At 45.3% G+C, this 19,026-nt stretch overlaps 1 protein-coding gene across 2 annotated transcripts in view; it reads right to left on the reverse strand.

The window, feature by feature from the left end:
• Positions 1-3,208: 3,208 nt before the first annotated feature.
• LOC111872454 (serum response factor homolog) overlaps positions 3,209-19,026 on the reverse strand; it is a 105,869-nt gene continuing 90,051 nt past the window's right edge. Inside the window, exons 5-6 of one of the 2 annotated variants that reach the window (XM_023866391.2) lie at positions 15,748-15,897; positions 3,209-7,224 (exon numbers count right to left, since the gene is read on the reverse strand). In XM_023866391.2, coding sequence (XP_023722159.1) covers positions 7,025-7,224; positions 15,748-15,897 — 350 coding nt within the window. In that variant the 3' untranslated portion in view covers positions 3,209-7,024. The remainder of the gene's footprint in view (positions 7,225-15,747; positions 15,898-19,026) is intronic. The other variant, XM_023866392.2, reaches the window with a different exon arrangement.

The raw sequence follows: 19,026 nt of genomic DNA on the forward strand, positions 1-19,026 counted from the left end.
CGTTCGTCAGGTTAAAAAATAAAGCTCTCCTTGTAACACAGTGGAAGCCCATAGGGTTGTGAGACGTCGAGGCTCCCACATTTTCTAGACAATCGGTTCACGGATGACGGTGATGCTGTCGGCCTTACTCGCCGGCCGGCCGCCCTTTGCCACCCAGGAAGATTCTTGGTATTCATTTCTGTTAAAGGCTGAACCGACTCCAAGGCCATAGTGGGGCTAGAAGAATTGGGTCAATCGAAAAAACAATGACTTCATCGGGAAATGAACCCGCGATATTCCTGCTTGTAGCATAGTGCTTCAACCAACTGTACATTTGAAGAAAGCAGTCTTTTGGGATTTGGCACCGTGTATATGTGGTGTTAACCGACGTTTCGGAGGAACGTATCGCCTCCATCTTCAGGGTAGAAGAAAAAATATAAGAAATCTGCAAGCGAAGAGACCGTGAGAACCGGTAAAAGCAGACTCAGTCCCAAAAGACTGCTTTCTTCAGTCACCGCCTTGAAAGCCTCAAATCTTACAACTGTACATTTGCTAACTTCTCTGCAGCTCCATCAGGTACGTTTTACATATGATCCTAGAAGTAAAATTACAGCCAACATACTCTTGAGTTTTCAGGTTATCACAGCGGAGACTATGAAGATTACTGTCTTCTGGGATGTGACACTGTATAGTCTGGTATTTACCGATACTTCTATCCTGAGGATGGAACCAGCAGGAATCCTTGGCTCATATCTACCAGACCATACGGCTTGACACCACAGGAGGAGGGAATCTTTAAGGTTACAGCAGCGATAACGTCAAATCTCACATTTTGTAACTTGTCTATACAAGGAAATTGTTAAGATGTTGCACGAGATTACAGTAAGACAACGCGCCGATAGGGCACTGCGTTCACTGGTTGCTAGCAATACTAATTCTGCCGATATCGGCAACGCCATAGCTCAAGCGGTTAGTCGCTGGCTTCCCACCGCGGCGGCCCGGGTCTGATCAAATGGGATTTGTGGTGGACAAAGTGGCGCTGGGGAAGATTTTCTTCGAGTACTTCGGTTTCCCCTGCCAATCTTCATTCCACCAACTGCTCGACAATCACCCTCACGTATCATCTGGGGCTGGTACAATAGGCCAGAAATGGCCGCAGTACAAGGGACTTAGTCCCACCCCACTAGCAATAAACAAAAAAATTCTGCCGATAGGTGGATCTGGGAACAATGGTCTCTCTGTCCTCAGCGCTCACTATATGCCAAATTATTTATTTAGAAGAGCTTCTTAAAAACTTGTGTGAGTGCCCAGTTTGAACGAACAACGAAATGAGTATATAGGTGCATTTGCGCAATGCAATACGATATGCTTTGATGAAATCTATTGAGATCACTTGGTTCAAAACATTTCACGCATCAACAAGACGAGAAATCCACTCGGAATAATGTGATCTCTGACATGTCCCTTAAGGGTCAGTGCACAGTGGACTAGCAACACCCTTGACATACTTCGCCGCCGGAATTAGGGTTCCACTACTGCTTTATCATGACACAGATCTGCATATCGATATCTCGTTTCGTCCTTATTCGTGGCTACTGAAATGGACTTTGTGTAGAGATCGGCGGGTACGTAGGCCTAGGCCTACCTCCATGAACTTCTCCGTTCACTTCGGTTTTTCTAGACCTTACACATTCGGTAGAACTCCTTGGGCGGGTGATCAGCTCGTCGCAAGGCCTCTACTGGTACACAAACACAGAAAAACGCGCACACACAAACTAAACATCCATGCCCTGAGTGGGATTCGAACCCACGATTCCGGTTTCCAAGCGAGCGAAGACAGTACATGCCTTAGACCGCTCGGCTACCGTGACCGGCTGTGGATACGTGTAGGAGAAGCAAAATTTGGCATATGAAAATGAGAGAAATTATAAGAGTGCGCGATACGCCATATTCTATAAAATCTACAGGAAAGGAACGATTATGCTGACATGTTGGTAAGAAGTGGGCACCTATGGATGAAGGAAAGCCAAGAATTTGGCATGGAGTACAGAGAGCAGTCAGGACTAGGATATCTGGGATTTTGGGCATTGTATGAATGGGGAGGGGCGTTTGGACACCGGAAGACAGCGTCGGTGTTGTGAACCGGATATACACGGTTCAATACGATGAGGCTAGGCACACTTCAATGTAACAGTGTGCCGACTTTTCCTGCGCCACATTTCCACTAGGATAAACCTTCATATACTAACTAACAAATAATTTATCCTCAGTGAATTTAAATTGTATTTATTTATTTATGCGTGGTTTATTCAACTACATTCCCAAGAACTCAGACTATATATCGCCGAAAGGTAGGATTATTAGCAAAAAATTAATAGGAAAGGGCGTGGAAGAAAGTGGTCGTGGCCTAATTTAAGGTATCATCCTAGAATTTATCTGATGACGCAAAGGAAAATCATCAAAATCCTCAAAACACTCCATTCGAGATGCCGGAGGTTCAATGTCGGCCAGGTGACCCAAAATCCTGGAAGGTTTTCATCCTCGGTCCCTCCAGGCAAATGCTGCAGTTTGTACCTGAAATTAGTCTACGGACGCTTCTATGTGTATTTTGATCGCACAAAGACAATCAAAATCGCCATACCACAGATTTCGTCGAAAAGGTAAAGCTGTCCCTGTACAAGGCCGTGGAGGCCCATAGGTTTGTGAGACGTTGAGGGTCCCACATTTTCTAGACAATCGGCTCATAGATGACCTTACGCGCCGGCCGCGCTTTACTCCCAGGGAGATAGATTTCCGGTACTCATTTCTGTTAGAGGCTGAATCAAGCCCAAAGCCACAGTGCGCTTGGAAGGATCTGGACGCTGCAATTTCCAGGGCAGTGGCTCGATTAAGTCCCAATCGCTTCCTTCTAAACCATTTGAAATTCATCGTTAATCCATCACCCTACCATTCGACAAGAGTACCGAAAAATTGTAAATGAACCCATGAAACACATAAGACTTTTCTTCCGTAAGGTTAATTCACAAATTATGAAGTGCACTAAAGAATATTTCCGACAAGAAAAATCATCTATAGTGTGCGTCATCACCAGATAGCCCGTGAAACAGTGTGTCATCGACAGGCAGTTACTGGATCTCATTTTGAGCATAGTGTCACGTATCGGGGTTAGCGTCACGAATAATAATGGCTTCTGGGTTAGATTATTGGATTTATTGACACTTCTTTACAATTATAATCAATTATGCCAGCTCACAAGCCATGCCTGTCTGTACCTAGACTACTGAACTGCCTTCTGATGTCTCTTACGAATGAACTCCATTTTATAACCGCGAGAGAACCTCACAGAGATCATCGCCTCCAGGGGTTCCATTACTGCTCATCATGAAAACGTTCTCGGAAACGTGCATGAACCGTTGCCTAGCGAATGGATAATTCCGTGTCTAGCTCCATTATTTCGAGCGTTGCTAGTAAATGGTTATATTCCGTCACGATGACAGGAATAAACCTCACCATACTGGAGATTCTGTTGAACAAACAGGGCTGCTTTTCTTCCGGTAAGGCTGCCTACACATGGTATGACCTACCTTCAAAAATGTTTCAGTTTCAGGCAGAGTATAAGAAACATTTTTCAGTTGTCTCCTCTATTCTACGAGGAAGAGTCAGTAAACAGGTCAAAAAGGTAAGTAAAACAGCTGTAATGCATGTAATTGGTTTTCTCCATGCATCACTAGATAGCAGCACAACTCAGCTTCTAGGTAGCAGACGCGCATGCGCATTTTCAGAGTCTGGTTTTAGTAGTCAGAATGGTGACAGTGTGACAGTGCTTGAGGAGTATACTATCGAAGAGCAGCGTTCTGTTGTGCGTTTTTTGTGAGCAAAAGGATTCAATGCAAAGGATATTCACCAAGAAATATTTCCTGTTTTACGGTGGGAAGTGTTTGTCATGTAAAGCGATTCACAATTTAGTGGCAAACGTTTCGCTAATGGCGAAGAGGAAACGGAGGTGAGGAAGTGGCGGGTTTCGATGCACTGGCAAAGCGAGGGGACAAAAGTATCAATGTTGGTGGATGACATGTCGAATATGTCACCATTCTCTTGACGGCTGAAGAGTAAGCCAAGTACGAAAAGTCTACTGACTTCCAAAGGACTACCCAGCGTTTCATCCCAGAACAGAGGAACAGTTTTGTTCTCTTGAACCCCTTCAGGACAGTGACATTTTCCCACGGAGGCCTGTCTTTTATTATTGCAGTGTCGAGACATAGCAAGAAACTCAAGCAATTCCAATTTCTGAAGAATGCCGTCTTCTATGATGTCGCGCCGTGTTCATATTGTGTAAACAGACGTTTCGGAGGAACGTATCGCCTCCATCTTCAGGGTATAAAAATCCGCTGCAACCACCTATTCACGCTGGTTCCTGCTCGATTTTATACCCTGAAGATGGAGGCGATACGTTCCTCCGAAACGTCGGTGTACACAATATCTACACGGCGCCACATTCTAGAAGACAGCATTCTTCACTGTCACGGCCATGAAAACCTCAAATCTTACAGTTGCAATTTCTCCTCACATAAATTATCTTCAAAGTAGATCAATATGTATACGCCTTATGCATCATCGGGCAGACATTACATTAAATTGTATATTATTCACAAATGTCACTCATGTCATCATTTAGTATCATCAGGTTAAAATATAATTTATGCCGTGACGCTGAGAATTCCTCACACTACAATTCCTGCACCATCGTCAGTGTTGATTTATCTGGCTACTCAGTAAAGCAGTGCCTTTCAGTAATGCTTCCATGCTCTGGTCCCTATGCTATTCAGTAGTATGATGACTGAGGAATTGGAGAGGATTTGGAAACACGTGGTCGTGCCCTAACAGAGGTACTATCCAGGAATTACCTTGGAAAGACTGGAGAATATCACGAAAAACTTCACTCAGGATATCCGGTGTACAGGTCGAGGTTTGAAGCGACTACCTCCTGAACACGCATCACGAGGGTTACCGGTGTTAGTGTTTAAGGACATTACATATAGGTAAGACATCAAGGCAAGCAGCTCTGAAAGGACACGCCGAGAACAGAGGAAAGTTCACACAGAGAGACACATACAAACGTGCGAACATCCAAAGAATATGATATCACTGAGCATATTACTGTAGGTCCGTCACTTGAGAGTCAACTCTGGCATTCCTAACGTGTGTCCTACGTCTTTAAGCTCGAAAGATGGTCTATCACATGTCAAATGTGCAATTAAAGCCTATATAGCCCTGTATCTGTAGGCATATTGTCATGTGACGAAGTGAAATCAACACACACACACGCGAGTCAATCTAACAGCCACTTTACATGAACTTAATTGTCAGGAAAACCAGAAACGAGTTTATTTATTAAATTCCTAAATATTAACAGTCTGTATAAGACCTAATTTCTTTGTAAAACGTTATGAATTAGCCATGAAATTATATAGTGGAGTGTTCCACTGTTACTTTCACCAGTCCTCCATAGATGTCTCCATTACATCCGAACAGGGTCACCTTTGTACAGAGAACACATAAGAATTTACAAATTGTTTATAACAATGGCAAGACTATGAACACTCTCGGCCTTACACACAGAAATATTATCAACTGAGAATACACCACTACGCAGTAAAAATACTGTCAACACAGAGGATACCTATATTCAGGCAATAATGATACAACACGGACAATTATTGCATCATCAAGCAGAGAGTGATACTGTCAAGACTCGCTCGCAATAAAGGTACTACTGTCAACAAAAGGGGCTGTCATTACTGCCAGGCAGCAGAAATGTCACCATGGCTGGAGCAACAACACAAACGAACCAAACAGTTGCCTGGGGCGGCATGATTGCAGGTGGCACAACGTACAACCAATTCTCTGGGACGGGGGTTGATTTGTGTTAAATAAAAATTAATTTATGCTGTTTTGTTCTCACTGTTGTCATTAATTGGCAGTACAACAGAATGCAAATGCAACTGATATACAAATCACAACACCAACAACGCTGTGTCTGGCGGTGTCTGGAAACCTGGTGTAATTAACTGCGATAAAGTTTCCCAAAATTTTATACGTGGGCTGGAAAGGGCAGAACTTCTGGTCACCTGCAGCGGTATTTCCGCCTGCGCAGAACCTGGATACTATCAATCCAGCGGATATCCATACTACCATATTGTCCAGGCATGGCACTGTCCACACTCTTGGCTGCCCTCACCTGGACACTGTCCTACACTGTAAGAACACAGCTACTGTATAAACATCACTAAATACCCAGAGCTACTTCATATTTTCAAGGTCGATTCTCATCCTTTATTTAAGAGCCTGGTTCCCACCTGCAAGAAAACATGCAACACCAGATGGTTAAGAAAATAAAGATTATTCAGAGAACCAAACAAAACATGACGAGATGAAATGTCTGACGTTCGGTAGATCTTCAGATGGAACTAGTGCTTCCATCTTCAGGTTTGAAGGGTGACCCAAGCGAAGCTTGCTAGTTGGCCTGACAACCTGTTCTTGCAGAACCTGCGAACACAAGTAGCTACAGAGTATCCATCCTATTCCCTGTGTGGCCATGAATTACACAGAACTGCCAACACTTCATGCGAACGTCTTGCTGCACAAATTCGCATTTTTGTGCAGCCATATTTAGTCGGTCCGACAGACTGCTTTCAAAGCAACTGTAGACAGCTACATGCACTCTTCACTCACAGTGACTGTATAATGAAACGTTACAAATGTCGTTTATTAATTTAGGGTGAGAATAATTTCTACAGAACAGCCATTAAAGTCTGTGCTATTTCTCTCAGCATCGTCTGTTTTTAATGGATGTACATGTGAGGAGAGCCATCCTGGCGAGTCCAACTGTGAATGATCAAATTTCATTGCCTCAGCAACCAGTATCTGCAGGAACTATGTCACAATACACACACATGTTCCAGTGTTTGTGCGTGGTTTTACTAGCACCTTCATCAGTTGAAGTCGGGTGATCGGGAGGCCACAAAGCCCATGCATACAGCCTGTGTCACTTTCGGCTCTTGGTGAGGTCTGCGGCCTCCTGTCTGGCGCCATGGTGGTGATGGTGGTTCCCGTTTGCGGCAGCAGCTGCAGCAGCAGCAGAAAGAGCCATTGGCAGGGGGATAGTTATGAACTGCTGGTGAGGGCTGGCCTGCTGCTGGTGGTGGTGGTGTGATGAAGACGATGAAGAAGATGATCCACCACTACCTGCGGAAACACACAAAAATCACTCTCCTGCTGTGAGATCTGTTTTAACAGGAGGGATGGCAGGCAGGAGACTTGTCACAAGGACAGGGGAAGATATGACAGCACAACCCAACAAGCATCAAACAAACGTGCAATCACTCTATTGATGTGAGGCCTATGGACGGTGGGTTGAGGACGCATGGCCAAGAGACGGTAAGATATGATAATTAACAGTGAATCAGCAGGCATTAAACACACACACACACTGTACCAAGTTTCTCATACCATGATGCTACTGGAAACTACGCCTCACAAAAATAAAGGAAAAATAGACGAAGGAAATATATAAACATATGAGAATTCAGTTTACCCGTCCGTTACACTGTCGATATGCTAACAATTCGAAATAACTGGACAAAATTGGATGAAACGCGGTATATGGAGGCCTACAACGAAGGCTTCCGGCTCAAAATGGCCCATACTTGACAACCAGCACCAAATGCTATTCCTTGTATACTGTTAAACACACACAGAAAGATATACATTTTCCAGAGTAGGCTAGACATTTTCTGCACGATGAGACAGTTCAACACATATATAAAATTCTATTTGAGAGCTGTAGCCGCCGATGTAAGACGAAAGGTATCTCCTATCCCGAAGTTGGAGGCAGCAGGTTAACCCGCTTGAGAAACTCGACGGTACCACAGCGCAAAGCTTCGTCGCTGTGAACACTGCAAGCTCCATGCCCCCNACGGAGGCAAGTGGACAGCCTCGTCCCTCGACCTATTTACCCCAGAAGAAAAATTCTCAGTACCCAATGGACAGGAGGTTTGGTAGGTTCAACAGTCGGCCTGGATACCATGTAGAAGAAAATCTCTGGCAGGAATCAAACCCCTATTCCTCGTTCGTCCAGCCCGTAGCTTACTGAGTATACTGACTCAGTTATACCGGCTCCACTGGTTCGAGGTTAATTCTGGCCCCCATTTCTGGCCGAGAGAGTTGCTCATCTTTATTTGAAACGAAAAAAGACAACAAAAAATGTAAGAACTTGATTAAATGCAGGGAAATCTTCATTCCAAACGTTCCTTGACCATAGAATTCAGAAAAACTGCCACGAGAGCAATTTTAGCACTTGTTGGGTTCAGTAAGAGGAAGTAACCTGATGCGAAGAAATAACAAAAGGTGACTTCACTGGACCACCTGCAGCGTTCCAGTTGGTTACAGGTCTGCAGGAGGGCCAATGAGAGTGCCGCTGTGGAAGCACACGACGCGGTTACCAAGCAGAAAGCCACAGTGGCATAGCAATTAACTGTCATGACTAATTGATTTAATTACATTCAAGTCAGCCATAGGTGAATAATTTCATAACAATCCGCCATTAAATCTGCACGGACAGATAGGGTAAGAGCGCGACATCAGACGTAATCTGTTCCCCCACTGACCCGATAGCTGAACAGTTCGCCTCGTCCATGTTTGGGCAGTTATACCACGTATTAGTGTACCTGACCATGCAGCACACACCTCATGCGTCCGTCCGTCCGTCCGTCCGTTAGTGCAGGCGGTTCGTGTACAGACAGCAAAGCGAACGAAGAATGCGAGAAACAGACATAACTGAACAAGAAACAGAGGTAAGAAAGAAGCACAAAGAGAACGAAACAAATAAATAAAAATTAAAGGTACAAACCACTGATGAAAGGAGCGGGAAAACACGAAAGAGAAAAGAAAGAACAGCAAAATGAGAGGAAAATAAATAAACAAAAGGGAAACCCAGAGGAAGAAAATGGAAAGATATAAGAAAGACAGGAATAACTGAAAAAGGAAGAAACGGAGATAGTACCGAAGAAGAAGAGACGAAAACGATGGTTATTTAACGACGCTGTCAGTACTGAAACTTTAAGAAACGCCAACAGTTAACGCTGAAAGAGAGACAGCTGCACTGGCTGCTAGGAAAACGCTCGCAATTGTCCCTGGAGAACAAAACCCTGTTATACAAGGCACTCTTAAAACCTATATGGACCTATGGCATCGAGCTGTGGGGCTGCGCTCGACCATCCAACACCAAAATCCTCCAAACATTCCAATCGAAAACACTAAGAAGAATCAGAGGCGCACCATGGTACGTAACAAACGGAACTATCCACAACGATCTCAACATACCCCTCATCACGGAAGAGATCAGAAAACATGCCACCAGACACCGTACTCGGATAACAGGGCACGAGAACCCGCTAATCGTTGAATTAACGAAACCGCACCCAGCAGCAAGACGACTGAGGACAACCTGGCCAGAAGACTTATGTAACTAAAAGGTAGAGTACTGCCACTGGGCAGCTGCCGCCCTTCACGACATAAACACCCATCGCATTTACTTATTGCTTACAGTGGTCAAGTAGATTGTAAATTGACGAAATTAAAAAAAAAAGTAGTGAGACTTTAGTGTATATGACATTGTAACCATGAATGTGCAGCAATTACTGGAATGAGATATCACAAGTATATGAGAAACCCCGTCCCAATGCCACTTCGTCCACCACAAATCCCACGTCATCATTGTATACTGTGGTACTAAGATGGGAAGCAAGCGTATCTCTTGCGAAGAACAAAGGAATACTGACGCAATTCAGCTCTCGACTGTTTACACAGTATGCATATGGATAGTTTCGTCGACGTTTCGGGGGGCACATTCTGCTTCCATCTTTGGGGTCGAATTAGGTGGGATGGATAAGTTTCTGTGTTCACTTAGAAACATAAACCTTTATATACACAGACACTCACCCACCGTACACACTTCGAGCCTGAAGATGGAGGCAATATGTACCTCTGTAACGGCGACATTTTCCACAAGTAAATGGTGTAAACATCCAAGAACTAAATTAACAACTAACCACCGGATCGATCATAGTGGCTGTGCGGTTTTGGCATGAAATGTCTTCGCCCGCTAGAACACTGGGATCGTGGGTTCGAATCCCACTCGAGGCACGGATGTCTGTGTACGTTTCTTATGTGTCTGCGTTGCCCTGTGCAGGTAGCGGCCTTGCGACGGGGCCGATCCCCCGCCCAGCTGTCTGTAGGATTCTTGTTTTAGGGCTTAATTCGTCAAAGGATGCAGACGTTATCACCGCGAAGGCACTGATATAGTAATGACATCAGGAACAAACTCGCATACGCTCGTTATCTGACACTAACAGCTGCGGGGCCACTCTGCTTACGGTAACCATTTATTTGCAAACTGCGAATTCTGACACAGCTGCAAAACAAGTGACACTGGCACAGATTCTGCTGCATCTAAATTACCCTCTAAAGACTGAGTTAGTTAGTGTTAGAGTAGGAGTTACTTTGCAACTGGAGGTTTTACCACCAACCATTTCGTCTTGGTGTCAGGCCTCTTAATTCCTTCTAAACAAAAATATAAAACCCTAGTTCGTACCTCATAGGAAAAACATTAAAAATTCAGTCCGTACTTCACAGGAAACATTACGTCTCCGCTACAGAACCCAACCGGTTAATGCTGTTTAGGGAAACAGTCGCTGTTTATTGTGAGAACCGTACGGAACACACAGATACACTCTGTGGGCAGAATGCAGTATATATAACAATTCAGTCCGTACCTCATAGGAAACATTACGTCTCCGCTACAAATCCCAACCGGTTAATGCCGTGTAGGGAAACAGCCACTGTTTATTGTGAGAACCGTATGGAACACACAGATACACTCTGTGGGCAGAATGCAGTATATATAACAATTCAGTTCGTACCTCACAGGAAACGTTATGTATCCACTAAAGAGCCCAACCGGTTAATGCTGTATAGGGAAACAGCCGCTGTTTATTGTGAGAGTCATACGGAACACACAGATACACTCTGTGGGCAGAATGCAGTATGTATATAACAATTCAGTCCGCACCTCACAGGAAACATTACGTCTCCACTACAGAGCCCAACCAGTTACTGCTGTGTAGGGAAACAGTCGCTGTTTACTGTGAGAACCGTACGGAACACACAGATACACTCTGTGGGCAGAATGCAGTATATATACCTATATAAGAATTCAGTCCGTACCTCACAGGAAACATTACGTCTCCGCTACTAAGCCCAACCGGTTACTGCTGTGTAGGGAAACAGCCGCTGTTTACTGTGAGAACCATACGGAATACACAGATACACTCTGTAGGCAGAATGCAGTATGTATATAATAATTCAGTGCGCACCTCACAGGAAACATTACGTCTCCGCTACAGAGCCCAACCGGTTACTGATGTTTAGGGAAACAGTCGCTGTTTACTTGAGAACCACACGGAACACACAGATACACTCTGTGGGCAGAATGCAGAGTTTCAGTGTGTTAAAGAAAATGGTGCATACGAAGACATTTCTCATACCCAGCTCCAACGGTTTATCAGTTATTGCCACCGAACAGAAAGCTAAAGGGATCACTGAATGGAAGAGACCTAGATGTAGATGAGAAGATAATAAATGTATGTTTGCATGGATTCAGCTGGCTTATATCTTGCATACAAAAATACATATATTAGAAAAAATGTATGCGCTACAATTGTTAACGTTCGTATGTTAACAACTGTCCTTTAAGAGGTTAAGTGGGCCGGCATACAGCGCCTCAGGAGGAAGGAAGGAAAGTAGGAAAAAAGAGAAGACGAAGAAGAAGGTGGGGGAAAAGAAGGTAAACCAAATTAACAGTAGTGTCACGTGATTCATCATTAAAACTTTCTTCATTTTGCGCACGTGTTTATGTGTTTCGTACGAATCTCAGAATAAACAGCGATTATTCCCCCAGAACTTCATTTACCTGTTGGTCTTTGTAATGGAAACACAGTAGGTGAGTTTTCTGTGAGACAGGAATTACATTTTTAATACCATGTCGATGTATTTCAGGTCTCAAAACAGTTCTTCGTCTGTGACACTCAGATATTTTTATTGGTCAGAAAATCACTAGTCCCTGCGTGTGGAAGGGAAGAACTGAAGCAGAAGGAAAAAGAAAACCTGGCAGAATCCTCGCCTTTATTTGCCTTGAGATCAGTGTTATCGCCGTCCCGTGAGATAAGTTGACTGCACAGTTTCGTTGTCACCTACCGAAGTGCGCTCTGCGGGGGCTACCGTGCTGCCACAGCACGAATTGGCCTTACGCCCTTGTGTACGGCCTATACATAGTGGTCAAGATTAAATTGTGGCCTTCCGGGCTATGCGTGTGTGTAGCGAGCGGGTTGGCTTAGTGCCTCGACGGGGACATCAGCATGCGAGCTTCTCGTAGTTTCAGTCACTCCAGGCACACGCTGAGAACCATACGGAACACACAGATACACTTTGTGGGGCAGAATGCAGTATACATAACAACACCGCTCCTTTGAAAACCGCCTTTGTTTGAATTTCAGCTCAGTCGGAATGGTGCTATCCCTGCTATACCTGTTACCACCTTAGGAGAGTGATATGATGGCCACTGCAAGTTGTCCTCACAGATCAAACTAAGGAGGTCGGTATAGGTACGGGAAACTAGCTGGGTCGGTAGCGATGCCGAAGAAAGCGGTATTCTGGGAGTTGATCCAATTGACGTTTATTCACATTTTTGTTCTCCAAACCACTGTTAATTTTATGTATCCTTATGCTTTAAGTTATATCTGCAAGCTATGTCTCGGAGCGCGCAAGGGTCACGTCCGTTCACTTCGGAATATGGTGAAAGTCTCCTTTTTGTGGAATGGCTTGCATACCCCACGCCGGGAATTCGAAATAAATCGAATTATCCATGGTGTGGACATATACATTTCATTCCATCTTCCGTAGGGAAGTTTGAACTAGGCAACTCAATCATAATGGCCCTCATTCACAGGCAATTGTAACAAGTTCTGACCTGTCCTTCTCACTGACCTTCCTTTTAGGCGCGTCCGGTTCCCTGTACCCGAGCTAAATTTATGACGGCTCGTAAATGTCAGAACTCCGGACTTCTTGGTCCTGCCAGAATCTAGAAATTTCAACATAAACACCGTATTGCACGTCCCAGACAATGAAATACGATATTATAGATCACAATAAATTTCCAGTAATATCGAAACATAAGACTTTTGAAATTAAAATTACCGAGAATTAATTAGAAATAAATTTCATTGGCACCTATAATCATCCAAATAAATAAGGGCTCAGAATGATCAGCGTCAATAAGAATTCAGTCCGTACCTCGCAGGAAACATTACGCCTCCGCTACAGAGCCCAACCGGTTAATGGTGCTTAGGGAAACAGTCTCCCCTCCCCGCGGGGGGAAGCCAGCGAGTAACAGTTTGAGCTATGGCGCGGCCCTAGTACACTATAAATATGCAATTACAACAGCATTATGCTACAAGCCTGAAGGTTGTGGGTTCAATTCCCGATGATGTCACTGGATTTTTCAATGGATCTAATCCTTCCAGTCGTACTATGGCCCTGGGGTCGACTTAGCCTCTAACAGAAATGAGTACTAGGAATCTTCCTGGAAGGTAAGGCTGACAAATTCACCGCGATCTGTGAGCCGACTGTCTAGAGAGTGTGGGAGCCTCGACGTCTCACAGCCTGTTAAAGGGATAGCTTTACCTTTATGACAGAAGTTATAATATACAGCGAAACAAGAGGCATACCGAGTAGGATCTGAAGCTTTCAAAGCGACGGCAGTTTCTAGACGTTCAGTGACCTACGTTTCAGGGATCATCTCCGTTCCCATTATGAGGGTACAGTGAGGGGGACAGTGATGGTCCCTGATAGTAACTTTTATCCGGCTGACACGGATGATAGTACGAGAACACTGCATCAACAGATGTATCACCAGACCGGGCGGCAATACGAGGAAAACAACACACCTAACCTTGGGATTGTGTTGAACACTTTCCGGCTTATAAACGAATCTCACCAAGGGCCAGTCACAATATAAGAATCATGTTACGACCAAAATCCAAGTTGCATGTTTAAGTGCTGTCCTACTAGGCCGTAACATTAGAACAGCAAGTTCTGGGACGAAGCGCTCGCCTGCTTTCCTCTGGTACGACAAGAACCTCACAGAAAACGACGCATCCACAAATTCTTCCATTACGTGTGTATTCATTGCCGAGTGAACGTGTTTACCGAGCCGCTGCCTAGCAACCCAACAGCAACCCTAGCAACAGACAGCAAGGTGATCTCATAAGCCTACTTTTATTTTTCCAAAATAGGGAAAATACTTACTTACTTACTTACTTACTTATGGAGATGAGCCCTTCTTGAGGAGAAAATCTGCAGCTATTCAAGAATTTCCCAGTATTTTATGGAACCCGAAGGTTCATTACCGTGTTCACAAGAGCCCTCCACTGGTCCCTATCCTGAACAAGATCAATCCAATCCATACCATACCATCCTGGCTCTAAAATCCATTTTAATATTGTCCACCCACCTACGCCTTGGTCTTCCGAGTGGTTTCTTTCCTTCTGGCTTTCCCACCAATATCCCATATGCATTCCTCTTCTCCCCCATTCGTGCTACTTGCGCTGCCCACTTCATCCTCCTTGACTTGATCATTCTAATTATACTTGGAGAAGAGTACAAGTTATGAAGCTCCTCATTATGCAGTTTTCTCCAACCTCCTGTCACTTCATCCTTCTTCGGTAATAGGGAAGGTACACTAAAAAATAGATTTGATTACGTACTTTCTTTTATGTACTAGAGGCAAGACACTGTAATAACTCACTGGAATTGGATCCAGTTTCCAGCGAAATGAAGTTACAATACGCAATCCACTGATCTGTTTCTACCTGCAAAATGTGCACTTCGTATTCATCAATATTTGGACGAAACATGTCGTGATTTTATAAAATAAAAACAATTAGTTGTGGGGTTCGAGGTTCCGACAGCGATGGTTACGAAGAATCCCATCTTCTGGCATATAACAGCATGTAGTCCGCTAAATGTCAACCGACGTTTCGGGGGAATAGGTCGCTTCCATCTCCAGGGTAAAATAAGTCAACAGAAAAATTGTCATGAAGTAGGTAATTGCCCTTGTTTGTTATAACTCATATTCAGGCTGTCGGTGTTTTGTATATTGTTAAGAGAACACAACAGGACTTCAATCACGCAAAGAGCGAAGATGGAGCAGAGAAGCTTCGCTAAAAGTTCTCAAACAGACTGTTCGTGCATGTGGTGTTACTTTCGGGGCACCTTGCGGAAACCATCTCTTGTCTACACATGCGTACAAAGCAAAGACTAAAAAAAAACAACAAAAAAAAACAGTTTATAGCTTAAAAACGCAATAATTTATGCGGCATACAAGAGAAATATTCAAAGCTTAAAAATCAACTCAAATGTTTAATGTTTTTCAGAAAAAGGGGGGTACAAACAAAAAGAAGTGGCGTGGTTAAGGAAACACAAGCCGCTGAATTGACACGCCTCAAACAGTGGAGCATCACGCTGAGGCCTGATACGACGAAGCTGCGAAACGCCGTGCCGTAGAAGCACCACACACAACTGACAATGCACACACGAGAACAGGTGTTTAGGAAGAGTGTATAGACTCAAGGCAGACAGCAAACACTGGCTTACCGGAGTCTGCAGAGTGCTGCAGCTGGAGTTGGCCTTGGCTCAGACTGAAGATCACTCCGTTCGGGAGGGCCGATGTGGGGGCAGCGGCGTACAGCATCCCCTGGGACGTCTGGTACATCATTCCGGGGTACGGGGGCGTCATCATGTTTGCTACACACACGAACACATGTGCACTCGCTTCGGCGACATTTCAACTGCAAAGTTGCCCTGCACTTCATTCAGCATCGCGTGGAGGGGTGGGCTAGTTACACACTCACCTTAACCTCGGGAGGGTGTCCTGTTCGAATCTCGGCCACGACTGAGCTTTCTTGTGGTTTTCTTAAGCCTCTGCAGGCAAATATCGAGACAGCAAGTCTGTTAGGTCAGGACAGCGTCCTTCCAAGTCCTCTCCAGTTCATCAATTCTGTCACCCTACAGCTGGGACGCTGCGCAGCTAAGTACTGACACACCTCCGCACTAGATTGAGGTGACTAGCTTTAGCAGTATTAACCTTGCGGAAAGAACCTACGGTACCCATTGGATAGGAAGGTGGGTGGGCTTCAGAATCAGCCTAGACGTTGTGGAGAACAGAAAATCTCTTTGCTTTCCAAGGAATTGAAGTCAGTTTCTCTGGTGGTATAGCCTGTAGCCTAGTCACTGCACTCACTGAGCTGTCCCGGGTCGCCGCCTACAAGTGTTTCTGGTTCATACGACGACGCTACTAAGTAGCTCAGACTATACGGCGTTAAATGATAAGAATGGAGAAGCCTGTCTGCGGACTGCGGGTCCACGCCAGGACATTCCGAACCGAAATAGGTGTAACCACCTGACCGCGACGTTCCCTTGCACAGGCGGAATCTGGGCTCAAAGGCATTGAAACGTTACGATGCATCGGACGTGACTCGTGACTCCACGGACTATTATTATTATTAGGATCTGGGATAGCTCAGTCGGTATAGCAACGGGATATGGGCTGAACGCGTGCAGCAGCTTGTATATATAGCGTCGGATTGTGGATGAATTGTAAAGAATTTGATGGGAAGCAGTCGTGACATAATTGACGATATCCAGACATGTCCCTGGAGGGAGTGAGGAAAATCATGGTGTCAAGAAAGTCGGCGTCCCATCCGACATTCGAAACGAGCACTTTCGGAATATGAGTGAACACCGCTACCGCCAAGTGAACCCGCTCGGTAGCGTCTATCTCTATCCGGACAATACTGGCAACATTTCTGTGTAGGAGGCTGCAGGCAGGTCCAGGGGAGATGGCTCCGCGAGGCCACTCCTCGTGTGAACACTGTGTAGGCACACAGACCACATGGCGCTGCTTTGCTCCCCTCAGCACTGCACATTTCAGTACTTCCGTCTTGCATAATGAGCCTCTGTTTCCATTTATGATCTATTTAAAGATGTTTTCAGTAGCTCTAACTAAAAGTAAGGCAAAAGTATCCCTGTATCAGGCCGTGGAGGCCCACAGGGTTCTGAGACGTCGAGGTTCCCACATTTTCTAGATAATCGGCTCATACATGGCGGTAAGGTTGTCAGCCTCACGCGCCAGCCGGCCTTTACCCCCCAGGAAGATTCCTGGTACTCATTTCTGTTAGAGGCTGAGTCGACCGCAGGGCCATATTGCGGCTGTAAGGATTAGGGAAATTGAAAAAATCCAATGACCTCATTGGGATTCAATCCTGCGACCTTCCGGCTTGTAGCATAGTGCCTCAACCAACTACGCTAAAGCGTGCCCCCTGGCTACACAGTATCAAATGGTAGGATAGTCCATGTCCTGGCCGAGATCTGAACCATTCATCTCCTGAATGAAAGTCTGAACGGAGACGTCGGTAATGATAAAGTGAAGGCCGCGTCATAGCTCAAGCGGTTAGTCGCTGGCTTCCCACCGCGGTGGCCCGGGTTCGATCCCAGGTCTGGCCAAATGGGATTTGTGGTGGACAAATTGGTGCTGGGGCAGGTTTTCTCCGAGTACTTCGGTTTCCTCTGCCAATCTTCATTCCACNCCACAATCACCCTCACCTATCATCTGGGGCTGGTACAATAGGCCAGAAGTGGCCGCAGTACAAGGGACTTAGTCCCACCCCACTAGCAATGAAAAAATGATAAAGTGAAAGGTAAGGTTACGACCAGCTTAATCAATCCCTACGTCATGAAGACGTACGGGAGAGTGGAGGTATAGCTCTATGAATTCCTCACTTCGGCACTGGAAGGTGTATAGTCGTCTTCGCGCTCCGGAGCAAAAACCCCCGACACACAACGGCAGAAAGGTAGGCGATAAGGAAAGAGTCATGAGAGGTCAGGGACAATTAATTGTGAGCGGAGAGAGAGCGCCATTTTGTTAGAAGGATCCCAGACGTAGCCAACAAGGAGCGTGTGAAACTTAATGTAGACCTGCAAAATTTGGAAAAGTAATTTCGTGGTATTTACACCAAACGGGTTTAATTTTGAGGAATGTAAATTGGGAGGGTTGCGTAAGAAGCACGCAGTAGCAACTTGGAACTTGGGAACGGTCTCAGCATTTGGCTAAAGGCAGAGGAAACCCAAGAAAACCCGTCGAGAGATTACTAATCAAAGAACGTTCCGGATGCATGCTGACTATCCAGCCAGCAGTCCGGCAAACAAGAGAATATGGTGAAGGCAAAGTTGTCCCTGTGCCGGTCACGGTAGCCGAGCGGTCTAAGGCGTGCACTGTCTTCGTTCGCTAGGAAACCGGGAACGTGGGTTCGAATCCCACTCAGGGCATGGATGTTTAGTTTGTGTGTGTTTTTCTGTGTTTGTGTACAGGTAGAGGCCTTGCGACGAGCTGATCACCCGCCCAAGGAGTCCTACCGAATGTGTAAGATCTAGAAAAACCGAAGTGAACGGAGAAGTTCATGGAGGTAGGCCTAGGCCCACTGGGGCTGTAGTGCCAAGGAGAAGAAAAAAGTTGTCCCTGTACTTAACTAAGTAAGCACTATGCCGTGAAGGCTCACTGGGGAGTGGCTGTTACACCCATGTTTTCTTGACCTCAGCATTAGTTAGAGGTGAGTGGTCAGCTTCACGACCCGGCCGCTTTACCGCCGGAAATAGAGCCCCGGTATCCATTGGATATGAGGTTAGGTGGACCCCAGAGTTTGTCTGGACGACATAGAGAAGTGAAAATTCTTGACCCTACCGGGACTCGAACTCCGACCCTTCGGCCGTCTAGCCAGTAGCTAGTCCCTATACCGACTGCGCTATCCCAGCCCATAACAAGGGAATATGAGAGTTCCTTAACGTTTCCTTAGTTAGTTAGAGAGGGTGGGTTTCCCC

Source organism: Cryptotermes secundus, unplaced genomic scaffold (assembly GCF_002891405.2).
Source record: "Cryptotermes secundus unplaced genomic scaffold, Csec_1.0 scaffold505, whole genome shotgun sequence".
Classification (NCBI taxonomy): Eukaryota; Metazoa; Arthropoda; class Insecta; order Blattodea; family Kalotermitidae; genus Cryptotermes; species Cryptotermes secundus.